Source organism: Aspergillus saccharolyticus (assembly GCF_003184585.1).
Source record: "Aspergillus saccharolyticus JOP 1030-1 unplaced genomic scaffold BP01scaffold_26, whole genome shotgun sequence".
In the NCBI taxonomy this organism is placed as follows: domain Eukaryota; kingdom Fungi; phylum Ascomycota; class Eurotiomycetes; order Eurotiales; family Aspergillaceae; genus Aspergillus; species Aspergillus saccharolyticus.
The window spans coordinates 1-12,617 of NW_020290636.1; the positions used below are offsets into that span (position 1 = coordinate 1).

Here is a 12,617-nt window from a genome sequence, read left to right on the forward strand (position 1 = left end):
GAGTCAGTGCCAAGTACGCCAGCCATGGACCAAGCAACCAGTCCAGTTGTAGCCAGTTCCTTTTGCCAAGATGCCAAGATGCCAAGATGATAAGCAGGAAATTTCCCATACGTTGTGTTTCCTGATCGCCTATAGTTGCTTTATCACTTGGCCTTTTTCTTTTTTTTTTTTTTTTTTCTCTCTTCCGGGGTTTCTGCCTGAGCTGCCACATAAGAACCCCTGGTTCCCCGGACGTGGGGGGTGCAACTGTCAGTCAGCGTTGTTAGTTGCCATTTCTCCAGTGCTGGTCTCGCAGCAGACTGTCTCGCATCATGAGTTTGCAGAACTGGGTGCATCAAACCAATCTCGCGGTGGCTCGCAGCCCCGTGGGGAGATGGTTCCGATTGGAAAACTCGGGCCATGTAAGTGGCACTCTGTGGATGCACAGCAGTGCATCGCGAGCGTGACTGATCCCTCCCTAGCCCAAGGAACGCAAGGGTAGTTTCTTCTTCACCGAGCTGCGCGCCGGTCTCGCCACCTTCTTCGCCATGGCGTACATCATCAGCGTGAACGCCACCATCACCTCGGAATCCGGCGGGCCCTGCGTGTGTCCTGCGGACAGCATGTCCGATCTTTGCGCAACCAACACGGAATACCTCTTGTGCGTGGAAGAAGTCAACCGGGACGTGGTTACGGCGACCGCTGCCATCTCCGCGCTGTCAACCTTTTGCATGGGGCTTTTCGCCAATCTGCCGGTCGCGCTGGCTCCTGGCATGGGCCTCAACAGCTATTTCGCATATACAGTCGTGGGATACCACGGGTCTGGCTTGATCCCCTACGGAATCGCTTTGACGGCGGTCTTCGTGGAGGGGTTCGTCTTCTTGGCCTTGACGCTCCTAGGCATCCGGCAATGGCTGGCTCGTGCGCTTCCCGCCTCGATCAAACTGGCCACCGGCACGGGTATCGGATTGTATCTGACGTTGATCGGCCTGAGTTATAGTGCGGGTATCGGCCTAGTGACGGGTGGGACCAGCGTCCCCATCGACCTGGCAGGATGCTCCGAAAGTTTGAAGGATGCGACGACGGGCGCTTGTCCCTCCTATGCGGTCATGCGCAGCCCGACCATGTGGATTGGGATCTTCTGCGGCGGTGTGCTCACCGTGGTGCTCATGATGTACCGAGTCAAGGGGGCCATCATCATGGGCATCCTCCTCGTCTCGATCATCTCGTGGCCGCGACCCACGGATGTCACCTATTTTCCGCATTCCTCGGTCGGGGACAGCCGGTTCGACTTTTTCAAGCAGGTTGTGACTTTCCATCCTATGACGCGCACGCTGGTCGCGCAGGAATGGAATATCAGCGGCCACGGCGCCAAGTTTGGTCTGGCCTTCATCTCGTTCCTGGTATGTGGAACCTTTCTCGACGATGGGGAGGCCGACTAACAACAGCAGTATGTTGATATTCTCGACACGACGGGAACGCTGTATTCGATGGCCCGCTATGCCGGCACGATCGATCCAGTCACACAGGATTTCGAGGGCAGTTCTATTGCTTATGTGGGTCTCTCTGTCCTGGTGCTGTGGGCGCTCGCTAATTGTTCCCAGATGGTGGATGCCATTTCAATCTCGATCGGGTCTCTGTTTGGTGTGCCGCCCGTCACGGCATTTGTGGAGAGTGGAGCTGGGATCTCGGAGGGAGGTAAGACCGGGCTGACTTCGTGTATGACGGGTCTGTGCTTCTTCATCTCGGTGTTCTTCTCCCCGATCTTCGCTTCGATCCCCCCGTGGGCGACGGGCTGTACGCTGGTCATTGTGGGGGCGTTGATGGCACAGGCGGCGACGCAGATCAACTGGAAGTATCACGGCGATGCCATCCCGGCGTTCTTGACCATTGCCATCATGCCGTTCACGTATAGTATCGCGTACGGATTGATTGCTGGTATCTGCAGCTATATCACGATCAACGGAATCACCTGGGTTCTCGCGAAGGTGACGGGTGGCCGACTGGTGCCGCACAACATCGACGAGAGTGAGCCATGGACCTGGCGGATTCCCGGAGGGCTATTCCCTCCGTGGTTGCAGCGGGCGGCGAGAGGCAAGAAAGACTTCTGGCGCGATGACTCTCTGGATCGGTCGTTTGGTGGAGAGGAGGAGCGGCAATCGGTGGTGTCAAAGAACTCGCGGGAAGAGGAACCGCGGGAGAAGAAGCAGGTCGATGTCACGGGACACTCGATGTAACCCGACCTGGGTGCCTGAGGATGGAACCGCCTGCAGCCTGAGGCCACAATATCAGACCCGGTCAACGTGACTCCGTAACAACATGGTAGTTACTTTCTGTATACTCCTTACACAATTACACAGTAATAGCAATAATTTTCCTGTGGACTCCCTTTTGCTACGACTCTTCGGCACAGACCTCACGGAAATTTGAATCCTTTTTTTTATTAGGGAGTAGCTTCCTCGCCCAAGTTCCACCCAGGACCTGCACGATCGATCGGTTAGTTTTGCCACCACACCGTCACACGGCGACGCGTGCCATTGATATTACCCATTTAGGAAGCGCTGGCTGACACCTTAATGGGTCTGTCGGGTCCGGGCGGCCATAGGAAATGATTTCCGGTTGCGAAGATGGACGACGATAGGCAGATGGGCTGGAGAAGATTGCCGGTGATGCCCATGCAGGATCTGTCGCATCCAATGCCGAGTCAGTCCGACACAGATCACTGCAAGGAAGGGGAGTTTTAGGCTCCAAAACCTGTTTCGTAAGTGGACCTCGACCAAATCCTCAGATCGAGACCAAACGGAAGCGATGATTGTTCTTCAATGTATGGCTGCATCCGAGTCCCTTTCAACCTTGTTGCCAACCCCCATCGGCCGGCGGAGATAACCAGGTACCAAATTCCAACCAATCACTTCGATCGGAAATGGGAGGCGGCAGCCGATGGTCGAAAGAGGCTCAGTCCCGTGACTGAGAACTGCGTCCAACGGATGCTGGTTTCGGCGACTCACCCCATTCCTGTTTGGGGTTCGGCCGGCAGCCAGGAATCCTCTCGGGATTACAGTGGGAGCTAACTGTATCTGGAGCACTTGTAGTGCAGGTGTACCGTAGTAGTGCTGTATGTAGTCCTGTAGTTACAGTCCATCTGACTGACCCATAATGGAGGATGGATGGATACCTACCAGTATGCTGCTACCTGCCTACCTATACAGCCAGCATCCCATCCCGGCATGATCCATCTATGCTATTGTTGGTCTGCCTATTATTGGTCTTTCTATTGTCTCCCATCCATCCCTTATACAACAACCCCCCAGAAGCAGAACTACCGGGGTATGTATGAACAAAGAATGATCATACTTGAGTATGAGCGTCCAGCGGATCGATCCACTTTTCACTTTCCTCCATTTTTACCCACTTTCGTCCCAATCCAGTGGAAGGGATGGATGTTCCCACCAGTGGCGTTCCCCTCCTTTGACCTGAAAGCTACTACTAACTGTAGGTAAGGTAAGGTACTTCCACTTCCCGCATTGACGAACCTCCACGCATTTATGCATCCTATCGATCCATCTTCTCTTCTCCCCCCCCCCCCCCCCCTCTTTCTCTTCAACTAGGTATTCTCAACACTCTCTCTCCTTCGCTGTTCCCTTCTCTTTCTCTACTCCCACTTTCTCCTCCTTACTCCCTTTCTTCACTCCGCATTTTCTCGCTTTTATCCCTCCCTCCTCCCCACCCCACTTTCCGCTGGTCTTTGCTCAACTTAATCATGGATCCTCATCATGGCCGATACTAAGTCGCGCCCTCTGGCTCCGGCCCCTGCTGGTGCCAATGCTGCCCTCGACAACCAGCAACGCAGAAAGAATGTTGGCACTGCGTGTGCCGCCTGCAAAGCGCGGAAACTGAAGGTGGGTGACCCATGACCTACCTGTATTTTCTTTCTCCCCCCGTCTCCGCCTCGCCGCATACTAACTGGAAGCTGGACGCTGTTAGTGTACCGGATCCGTTCCCTGTGCCAGCTGCGTCAAGAGCAACGTCGAATGCACCCTCGACAAGAGCGCCGACAAACGTCGCCGGGGCGCCTTGAAACGCAAGATCGACGAACTGGCCGACAAGGAGGATTTGTTGGAACGCCTCGTGCTAGCTATTCGCGATGGCGGCCACAACCGTGTCATGCCTCTCGTCGACCTCATCCGCGCCAATGCTACGCTCGACGAGATTCGCCAACACATCGTCGTTCATGTCCCCCGGTCGGAATTGGCGCTGACGCCCGACCTGGTTCAATTGAGCCGCGACGTCCATCATCTCCAAGCTTCCGACCGCTCGCGGCCCATGCGCCGCATTCTGGAGGCCAAACGGGTCGCCGACTCGCCGCGCTATTTGGTGCCGGCGCAACCTTGGACCACAGTCACGTCCGATGCACATTTTGTTTCCCACTTGATCTCTCTTTGGTTCACCTGGTCGCATCCCTTCGGCAATTGGATCGATCGAGATTTGTTCCTACGGGAGATGCAGACCAGCAAGCGGTCGGGGCGTTTCTGCTCGCCGTTCCTGGTTAATGCTATTCTCGCCGATGCCTGTGTAGGTAGCACATGTCTTGCGGTAAATCAACTGCAACTAATCAATGTAGACCTATTCGGACTACCCAGAGTCGTACAAGATGCCAGGTGACGCCGCCACCCGGGGCGTCCATTTCTATGAGGAGGCGAAACGATTACTTGACCAGGAGGCCGGGCGGATCACCTTGCCGACCGTGCAGGGGTTGGGGATCTTATGGTTGTGGTATGTTCATTTTTCTGGCACTCGTGGGGGTTTCGTGGCTGAGACGGGGACGCAGTGCTGCTCGGACCGGTCGCGACCGTCAGGGCTGGATCTACCGGAACCAGCTTACCTACGCTCTCCAAGAGCTCTTACAGAAGACCTCCACCCTCGTCCACAATCCCGACCTCGATACCCTCCGGATGGTTCATGGGCTCAACCACACCGTCTGGGGATTGTTCAACGTCGCCACGTACGGCCCCTCCGCCCGATCTTTGCCTTTCTCCTCCATCGCTCCTATGCGCCCGGTCTTTGAGAAAAAGCTCCACTGACGCGTCGGCCAGGATCCATGCCCTGACCGACCGGAGCCGCCCGTCGATCCCCCTGCCCGACCGTCACCGTCTGCCGCCGTTGCGCCATGAGGGCGGTCCGGAAGACATTTGGCAGCCCTATCCACACCCGGCGGCGGGCATCGCGGGTCACGTGGACTGTCTGTTTCTTGCGCTCTCCACCTTGACGCCCATCGCGTACGAGGTGACCCGATTATTCGATCCCACACCGCGCCCCGACCTGGCCGCGCGGGTCACGCGTTTGCACGAACATCTTCAGCATTGCGCGGACCAATGGCCCACCTGCCTCAAGGGCACGCGACTGGAGGCGCCGCATATCCTGTGTCTGCAGTAGGTGATCGAATTCTTGGTGTGGATGGGGGGTTTGAGACTCACCGTTGGAATTGTAGCATGAATTACCACTTGATTGTGCTCACGCTGTACGGGCTGGTGGTGTCCGCCGCCACACCGCCCTCGCCGACCGACCCGGTCGGGCTGCACGCGTGCGCGGTGCGACTCTCGGCGGCTCGCAACATTGCCCACCTGATCTGCATCCACCGCGCCTGCTGGGGAGTGGAGCGCATGCCGGTCAGTAACAGCTCCTGTCTGCTGGGCGCTCTGATCGCTCTGTTGGATGGGCTGGACGACCCCGACAACCGCGAGGCGTTTATCACCCTATGCATTGCCGCCCGGTCGCTGACGCGCCGATGGGACGGCGGGGGGGATTTGCTCGGGATTGTGCGCACCACGGCCAAGGCGCGGGGGGTGAGGTTGCCCACCGAGACCCAGTCTCTCTTTATGAACTTGGTTGTGCCGGTAGCGGTCACGCCGCGGTCTGGGGTGGACGAATCGCCCGATCGGGCGGATGAAAGCAGTGTCACCTGAGGTGGCCTATAAAGTCCATGTCCTGCACCGCGATCTAATTCCTCGAGGGATCTACCTGGATCCTCGGAACGGGCAGATGTGCCCTGAAGCGACCGGCCTGTGCCGGATCATGATCGAGTCGTGAGCCCGGATTGCTCTCTACTTGATCTGCGCAAAGATTTATCTCCCACTTGGGATGGAACCGGGAGGGTCCAAGCCCACAATCGGCCATTCCCAGGATTGTCCGGCTATTAGGTAGCCCTCCACCCAGCATGTCTCACGCACCCGCACGCGGTTCGCTATTACTTAATCATTTCATGTCTCATCTCATCTATCATAGCTCATTCTACATCATCATCATCTCCCATTATAATCATGACCCTTTCCCAATCACCCCTGCGTATGTCCACTCCATTCTCCCCTAGCCACCGAGCTCGGAGGCAGGCAGTCGTCAGACCTTCTCGGTCTTGACTCTAGGCTTCATCGGAGGACCCCTACTTTGTCGGTTGGCCGGGGCTAGATAGTGCCACCAGGCCCAGACGGCCATGGTGGCCAGGGTCAGGGGGATGGTGACGGCCCAGTAGAGCCAGAACGAGTCGGCCATGAACCAGGTGTGCGCATCGCCGTCGGTGAAGTTGAAGAAGTTGGTCCCGAAGAGGCCCTTTTGGGAGATGGTTAGCTTGAGTCTCCCCCCCTAACCTGTTCTCTCACGGTTGAGCATCATCGAGGACACCTACCGAAACGAACGTGCCCGGCAGATAGATCATACTCACGACCGCGATGGTGGTCATCATCGCGGAGTCGGAACGGGTGTCGTGTCCGAAGCGCTGGGAGACTATATTGAAGGCGAGATTAATCTCGTTGTGCAGACGATCCCGCAGCGAGCGGCCGCGGGTGTGCAGGGCATGCAGCTGTTTGGCGACGGCGCGGAGGGCGCGTTCCGTCTGGAGGGTGGAGAGTTGGTTGATGGGGGCTGTGGTGGTGTTATTTCTGTCATTTCTGGTGTTGTTGTTGTTGTGATGGTGATGATGGGGAAATCCCGCCGTGACTGGTGGACCTGTACTTGTACTGGATGTGTTTGGTGTCACCGCCGCCGCCGCAGCAGCAGCATACAACCTCGCCGACCGAATCTGCTCCCTCACCAGACTTTCCAACGTATGCTGTGCCACCTCGAGGGTTTCATCCGCGTGAAAGATATGCCGCTCAATGTCGTGCAGTTGGGGAAAAAAGTCCGGGGCGAACAGGGTGGGGTCGACTCGTCCCTGCATTTGCCGTACAGCCCATCAGTACCAGCCTTGTTCAATGCTTGAGCGTAGTGTCGTTTGACCCAACACTTGAACCATAGGGGGGGGTAACCACCATCTCATGCGTTCTCACTATATTGCGTAACAGCCAGATCGACTGATCGTAGACCGGGATCAGCGCGGCGCCAAACGCGGCGTGCCAGGCGTACGGATCGTGGCGGCGGAGACGGGCGGGGATGGCGTGGAGGAATGCGCGGGGATCCTTGGTGGGGAGATCGATGATGAAGACCGTTTGGGTGCCGGTGGGAGGGTTCCAGTGGATGTAGCAGGTGGCTTGCGTCCAGTCGTAGTCGTGGGGGTCCCGGACGTGTTTGATCTTGAAGGTGCTCCAAGATACTAGAGTGCAGCGCAAAAAATTAGTCAAGGGTTGTTGTGGCTTTTGTTGGGTCCGAAAAACAGGTTGTGGGGGAGTTTACTGTGGTGGATGAATTGGCCCGTCTCGTCGGGGATATCCTCGCAGTCAAAGGAGCCGTTGAGATCGGCAGTGATGATGGGGTGGAAGCGCGGGGGGAAGAGGGCGAGACGATGGGGATAATTGAGGGATGATGTTGTGGTGAAGCTGAAGATTGTTTATTTATTAATAAGTCCAATTGATGCCACAAATTGTGCTGGATGTTGGGGGGTTTGGGGGGGGCATAAGAATAATACATTACAGTGGAAAAGCGGGGGTTCTATTGAGAAGTTGGTCAGTATTTGTTCATCTGTCTGTATATTGATCTCATACTAACCGTCACATCCAATGCTTCCAGTGGCCCTTGACTTTCAACCCAGTCATCCGTCTCTGATCCTGCGGGGTTAGCACGAGTCATCTCCAGCCACGATGTCCCTGAAACAGACGAAACTCACCGCATTCCTCGAAGATCCGCATTCTCCGATCGGGGCAAAGAGCTTCAACTGCGGAGTTGGGTGTCTCTTGTGGATGCTCGGGAGATTCGCACAAGGAATAGCCAAGCCAGCTGAGCGAGGTAGGTCGCCTCATCGATCAGGCTGGCTGGATGGATAGCTCATTATATAGGATGGCCCTCTCAAACCGCCAGCCTCGCTGCGATGCTGCCTACTCAGCCGCCGTGGGTGGGACAAGTCTCGCTCTCGCACGATGAAGAAGCCCAATCATGGAGCCACAGACGGTCCGGCCCCTGTAGGACTCGGGCGATACGCCTGGCCGCTGCATGTGCGGGCAGGGTCATCGTGCAGGAAGCCGGAGGACGAGAACAATCGATGGACTGAAGGGGAACTGAGACTGGAGAGGCGTGCGTTAACAGGACTCGGGACTTTTGTTGACCTTGATGATGGCTGCCTAGGAATTGACTGGGATTGTATGGGGTTGTATGGGCTGAATCGGGGGGGGGGGGGAGAAGATTGGGCACAGCCTGGTGAAGACAATAGATGCATCAGCCTGGGAGCGGCATATCCGCGCCTCATTCAATGGTACTGGGACAAAGTCAATTAGGGATGAGTTCATTGAGTCTTGAGTCTTGAGTCTCTCTCTCCATTGTACAATGCAATGGTCATTGTGTTGCAAGCGGAAGTCTTATCTCATACATACATACCCACCTACAATCTCCACACAGCAACCCTGGGCTCGTCATTGCCGGGCGCACCCTGCAATTGCACTGCACTGCCCGCTTGCCGCTGTCACTCACATTCCCATCAAATGACCAAGTGACGTCGACGAAATGAGAGAGAGAGAGAGAGGAGATGTTCGCTCAGACTACCAGATTCGAGAGAAAAAGAAAAAAAAGAAAAAGAAAAAGGCAAACAAGCAAGTAAGGTCAGGGGTTACAGGCAGAGGCAGCAATAATTATCCGGTGATAACAACTAATTACGGAGAAAAAGAGAGAGAGAGAGAGAGAGAGAGTCAGAGGACTGATAAGGAATGCCCGATTGGAGACCATCTCCGAACCCAGTGCTTATCAGGAATTAATTTATTCTCAGGAACTTACTTACCACTGAACCCGTGAAGATGGAGTCGACACCATTGCGAGGGATTGCCCTGGTTGAAGCGGGGGAAGCAGTGAAACTAGTAGTCGTCGTGATGATCGCCGCAGTCTGACTCAATTGCTGAGCAGTGCTGACTGTGTAGAGCTGGAAAAATCGGAGCTCAGGTAGAGAGAGGTCATCTGACATCTCTTCTCCCAGTGAGGTCTTGCGAGGGTTTTTTTTCGTCCCATTGAGGGTTTCTCACCTTTTCAGGGGCTGCCAATGCTGGGTATGTAATCATCGTGACGGATACATACTCCTCCTCCTCCTCCTCCTCCTCCTCCTCATCTCCCCACACCCAAACCGGCCCAATCCACGCGTATCTCAAGCTCCCAATCTGTGGTTCTTCCCGGACCCGCTTGGACTTGCCCGAATGTGCTTAGAACCCCGCGATAAGGATTGTGATAAGGTGACCATCCCCCGTCGGTGGAGCTCTGCAGCCCGTGTTGAGCTTCTGCAGCGGGCCTCACGGCTCACGGCGCACTGGGGTTTCTGGACTGGGTGGCTATAAAGTTGACGATCGTCCCCGGTTTCCTGTCTCCTCTTCCTCACCCACCGGCCCCCGGATTCGCACTATGAGGTCTCTGTCGCTGGCACTCCTTGGGGCGTGGGCTGTCCAGCCCATCGCGGCCCATGTTGCGCATGCTCGTGATCAGGGCCAATGCAAGCAGACCACCGTGGCTATTCTGTATGTCTCTCTGCCAGACCAACAGGGTCGACCCGAAGAGGGAGAATCGCGCTGACGGATGGAGGTAGTGGCGGTGGCATGGCCGGGATTGCGGCTGCGGTAGGCATTCCACGACATCCATCTGGAAAGACGTGCGATGGCTGACTCCAACAGCAAGCGCTGCACAATGCCTCGATGGAGGACTTTCTGATCCTCGAATACAACGACCGTATTGGAGGACGTGCATGGCACCAGCCGTTCGGCCAGAGGAAGGATGGTAAGCCGTACATCATCGAGAACGGCTGTAACTGGGTAAGGGACAAGATGGTCGGCGTCAACGAGCTCCCTCCGCTAATTCCTTCGCAGGTGCAAGGTCTTGGAACGCCGGGAGGTCCGCAGAACCCCGTCTGGACTTTGGTATGCACATGCCCTCACCCTCCAAGCACCCAACCCTCCAAACCTGACGATGGGCAGGCGCAAGTCTACAATCTATCCACCACCTACTCCAACTACAGCAACCTCTCGACCTACAACCACAACGGCTACCACGACTACTCCTACCTGCTGGACGAGTACGACGACGCCTACGATATCGCCAACGCCTACGCGGGGGTCATCCTGACGGAGAACCTGCAGGACTCGACCGCGCAGACCGGTCTGGCCATGGCCGGCTGGCGGCCCCAGATGACCGACATGGAGGCGCAGGCCGTGGACTGGTGGGAATGGGGTGAGCACTTGATCGATCCCCCTCCCTGTCCCCGCGTGCTGACCGGACCGACTGGGGCTAACCATCTGGCGCAGACTTCGAAGACGCCTACACCCCGCTGGACAGCTCCTTCGTCTTCGGCTGCGCCGGCGGCAACCTGACCTCCAACGGCTTCAGCGACGAAGACAACTTCGTGATCGACCAGCGGGGATTTAGCACGCTGATCGAAGGCATGGCGTCGACCTTCCTGCGCCGCAACGACACCCGGCTGCACCTCAACACGCGCGTCACCAACATCACCTACACGTCCACGGGGGTGACGATCACCACCGCGTCCGGCGACTGCGTGCAGGCCGACTACGCGATCACGACCTTCTCCCTCGGGGTGTTACAGCACCCCGAGGCGGTGACCTTCACCCCCGCCCTGCCACCGTGGAAGCAAGCCTCCATCCAAGCCTTCACGATGGCCACCTACACGAAGATCTTCTTCCAATTCAACGAGACCTTCTGGCCCGCCGACACGCAGTACCTGCTCTACGCCGACCCCGTGGCCCGCGGCTGGTACCCGCTGTGGCAATCCCTCAGCACCCCGGGCTTCTTCGAAGACAGCAACATTATTTTCGTGACGGTCACGCAGGAGTTCGCCCACCGCGCCGAGCGCCAATCCGACGAGCAGACCCAACAGGAGGCCCTCGCCGTGCTGCGGAAGATGTTCCCCAACACGACCATTCCCGACCCGATCGCCTTTCACTACCCGCGCTGGACGACCGAGCCCTGGTCGTACGGCAGCTACTCGAACTGGCCGCCGGCGGTGACCCTGGAGATGCATGAGAATCTGCGGGCGAATGTCGAGCGCGTGTGGTTTGCCGGGGAGGCGACGAGCCCGGGGTACTTTGGGTTCTTGCACGGGGCCTGGTTTGAGGGCCGCGCGGCGGCGCAGGAGGTTCGGAAGTTATTGGGAGGGAAGTGTCTGTCGGGCAATTATACGGGGGATTGTGAGGGGAGGAAGCGGTATGAGGTGCTGAAGGGGACGAGTCCGTTGGCGGATTATACCGCTGTGAATGGGTGGACGGCGAGTAGCTTTTATGATTTCAACAATGATGATTAGTTGGGAATTTAGGGGAAGGGGCTGTATGTATATATGGGGGGGATTACATACATGTTTTGTGTATAGGTGTATATTTTAGGGGTCGGTTTAGAGAAGTCGAGGCTGTATTGTAATACTTGCATATCCATTGCAAACAAACTCATCACATCACATCAACTCATAACCATCTTAACATGCCCTTCATCAACTAACAAGAACTGATACCTTTATATCAAACACAACCCCCCCCCAACCAACTCAACCCCATCCAGTTCCTTACGTCCCCGTCAACCGGCAGGGCCAATCATCTCTCACCACTGACACCAATTCACCTCCAAACTCACATTCGCCGTCGTCAAATACGCCCCCTGTGCCACCTCATAGCAGGGCTCCACCGCCTCCTTGAAGGCATCCAGACACTCCTCCATCCCGCCAAACACCCCCGTCTTGGCCACCCGTCCGCGCTCCACGTGGCTGGCGTTGTTGCTGATCCACTTGTCCCAATCGCCGTAGTTGACGTTCCACCGGTAGTTGCAGTACTGCAGCGACCAGAAGTTCTTGATCGACAGCTTGGACAGGCAGTTGGTGCCTTCGCTGGTGGGGGCGCCGGGGTAGCAGGTGGTCGTCGCGGTGGTCGCGGTGGCGGTGAGGAGGGGCAGAAGGAGGGTTGTGAATTTCATTTTGCACTGAGTCCGAGGGGTTTAAAGTTTGAGGGAGTAGAAAGAGAATAGAGGAACAGAGAGGTGGCAGGCTGTTGGGGTTAGATTCTGTGGTGGTGATGAGATATAGATCGGCGGGGGAAAGGGGGGAGTGTGGCTGACCTTGTTGGGAGGGTATGTAGGAGGTTGTTGGAATTGTGTGCTTGTGAATGAGAAAAGAGTAGGTTGGAGATGGGGAGAAACGTCAGCTTTTATAACCCCCTTTCCCCGGGCCTGTCTTTTGTGTTGGGGTT

The 12,617-nt window shown here is 56.6% G+C and overlaps 5 protein-coding genes across 5 annotated transcripts; 3 read left to right on the forward strand and 2 right to left on the reverse strand.

Moving 5' to 3' along the window:
• Positions 1 to 179: 179 nt before the first annotated feature.
• BP01DRAFT_358439 (NCS2 family permease) lies at positions 180 to 2,381 on the forward strand. The gene is made up of 4 exons (XM_025575433.1): positions 180 to 401; positions 462 to 1,382; positions 1,431 to 1,535; positions 1,584 to 2,381. Exons 1-4 carry the CDS (start codon positions 312 to 314, stop codon positions 2,214 to 2,216), a joined length of 1,749 nt encoding a protein of 582 aa, XP_025429428.1. The 5' UTR covers positions 180 to 311; the 3' UTR covers positions 2,217 to 2,381.
• Positions 2,382 to 3,752: 1,371 nt separating this feature from the next.
• Positions 3,753 to 6,412, forward strand: BP01DRAFT_402498 (putative C6 transcription factor; the record flags this gene model as incomplete). The annotated part of the gene is made up of 6 exons (XM_025578643.1): positions 3,753 to 3,878; positions 3,964 to 4,551; positions 4,601 to 4,752; positions 4,808 to 4,981; positions 5,073 to 5,408; positions 5,468 to 6,412. The coding sequence occupies 6 exons, from the start codon at positions 3,753 to 3,755 to the stop codon at positions 5,940 to 5,942; spliced, it is 1,851 nt and encodes a 616-aa protein (XP_025429429.1). The 3' UTR covers positions 5,943 to 6,412.
• BP01DRAFT_98117 (uncharacterized protein) lies at positions 6,284 to 8,308 on the reverse strand. Its single transcript, XM_025580283.1, has 6 exons — positions 7,954 to 8,308; positions 7,874 to 7,896; positions 7,642 to 7,784; positions 7,281 to 7,561; positions 6,659 to 7,183; positions 6,284 to 6,582 (listed from the first exon to the last, which is right to left on the reverse strand). Exons 1-6 carry the CDS (start codon positions 8,032 to 8,034, stop codon positions 6,373 to 6,375), a joined length of 1,263 nt encoding a protein of 420 aa, XP_025429430.1. The 5' UTR covers positions 8,035 to 8,308; the 3' UTR covers positions 6,284 to 6,372.
• A 1,093-nt stretch (positions 8,309 to 9,401) lies between these two features.
• On the forward strand, positions 9,402 to 11,779 carry BP01DRAFT_358445 (putative flavin containing polyamine oxidase). Its single transcript, XM_025575434.1, has 6 exons — positions 9,402 to 9,893; positions 9,962 to 9,992; positions 10,047 to 10,184; positions 10,239 to 10,289; positions 10,347 to 10,599; positions 10,674 to 11,779. Exons 1-6 carry the CDS (start codon positions 9,781 to 9,783, stop codon positions 11,684 to 11,686), a joined length of 1,599 nt encoding a protein of 532 aa, XP_025429431.1. The 5' UTR covers positions 9,402 to 9,780; the 3' UTR covers positions 11,687 to 11,779.
• A 38-nt stretch (positions 11,780 to 11,817) lies between these two features.
• On the reverse strand, positions 11,818 to 12,545 carry BP01DRAFT_358447 (uncharacterized protein). Its single transcript, XM_025575435.1, has 2 exons — positions 12,487 to 12,545; positions 11,818 to 12,432 (listed from the first exon to the last, which is right to left on the reverse strand). Exon 2 carries the CDS (start codon positions 12,343 to 12,345, stop codon positions 11,977 to 11,979), a length of 369 nt encoding a protein of 122 aa, XP_025429432.1. The 5' UTR covers positions 12,346 to 12,432; positions 12,487 to 12,545; the 3' UTR covers positions 11,818 to 11,976.
• Between the last annotated feature and the right edge of the window lie 72 nt (positions 12,546 to 12,617).

Coding starts and splice junctions, on each gene's coding strand:
- BP01DRAFT_358439 (XM_025575433.1), top strand. CDS start 312: ATGAGTTTGCAGAACTGGGTGCATCAAACCAATCTCGCGGTGGCTCGC. Junction 402..461: donor GATTGGAAAACTCGGGCCAT/GTAAGTGGCACT, acceptor ATCCCTCCCTAG/CCCAAGGAACGCAAGGGTAG. Junction 1,383..1,430: donor TGGCCTTCATCTCGTTCCTG/GTATGTGGAACC, acceptor TAACAACAGCAG/TATGTTGATATTCTCGACAC.
- BP01DRAFT_98117 (XM_025580283.1), bottom strand. CDS start 8,034: ATGACTCGTGCTAACCCCGCAGGATCAGAGACGGATGACTGGGTTGAA. Junction 7,785..7,873: donor CCCCGCTTTTCCACTGTAAT/GTATTATTCTTA, acceptor AACAATCTTCAG/CTTCACCACAACATCATCCC. Junction 7,184..7,280: donor TAGTGAGAACGCATGAGATG/GTGGTTACCCCC, acceptor CGGCAAATGCAG/GGACGAGTCGACCCCACCCT.
- BP01DRAFT_358445 (XM_025575434.1), top strand. CDS start 9,781: ATGAGGTCTCTGTCGCTGGCACTCCTTGGGGCGTGGGCTGTCCAGCCC. Junction 10,290..10,346: donor AGAACCCCGTCTGGACTTTG/GTATGCACATGC, acceptor GACGATGGGCAG/GCGCAAGTCTACAATCTATC. Junction 10,600..10,673: donor CGTGGACTGGTGGGAATGGG/GTGAGCACTTGA, acceptor CATCTGGCGCAG/ACTTCGAAGACGCCTACACC.
- BP01DRAFT_358447 (XM_025575435.1), bottom strand. CDS start 12,345: ATGAAATTCACAACCCTCCTTCTGCCCCTCCTCACCGCCACCGCGACC.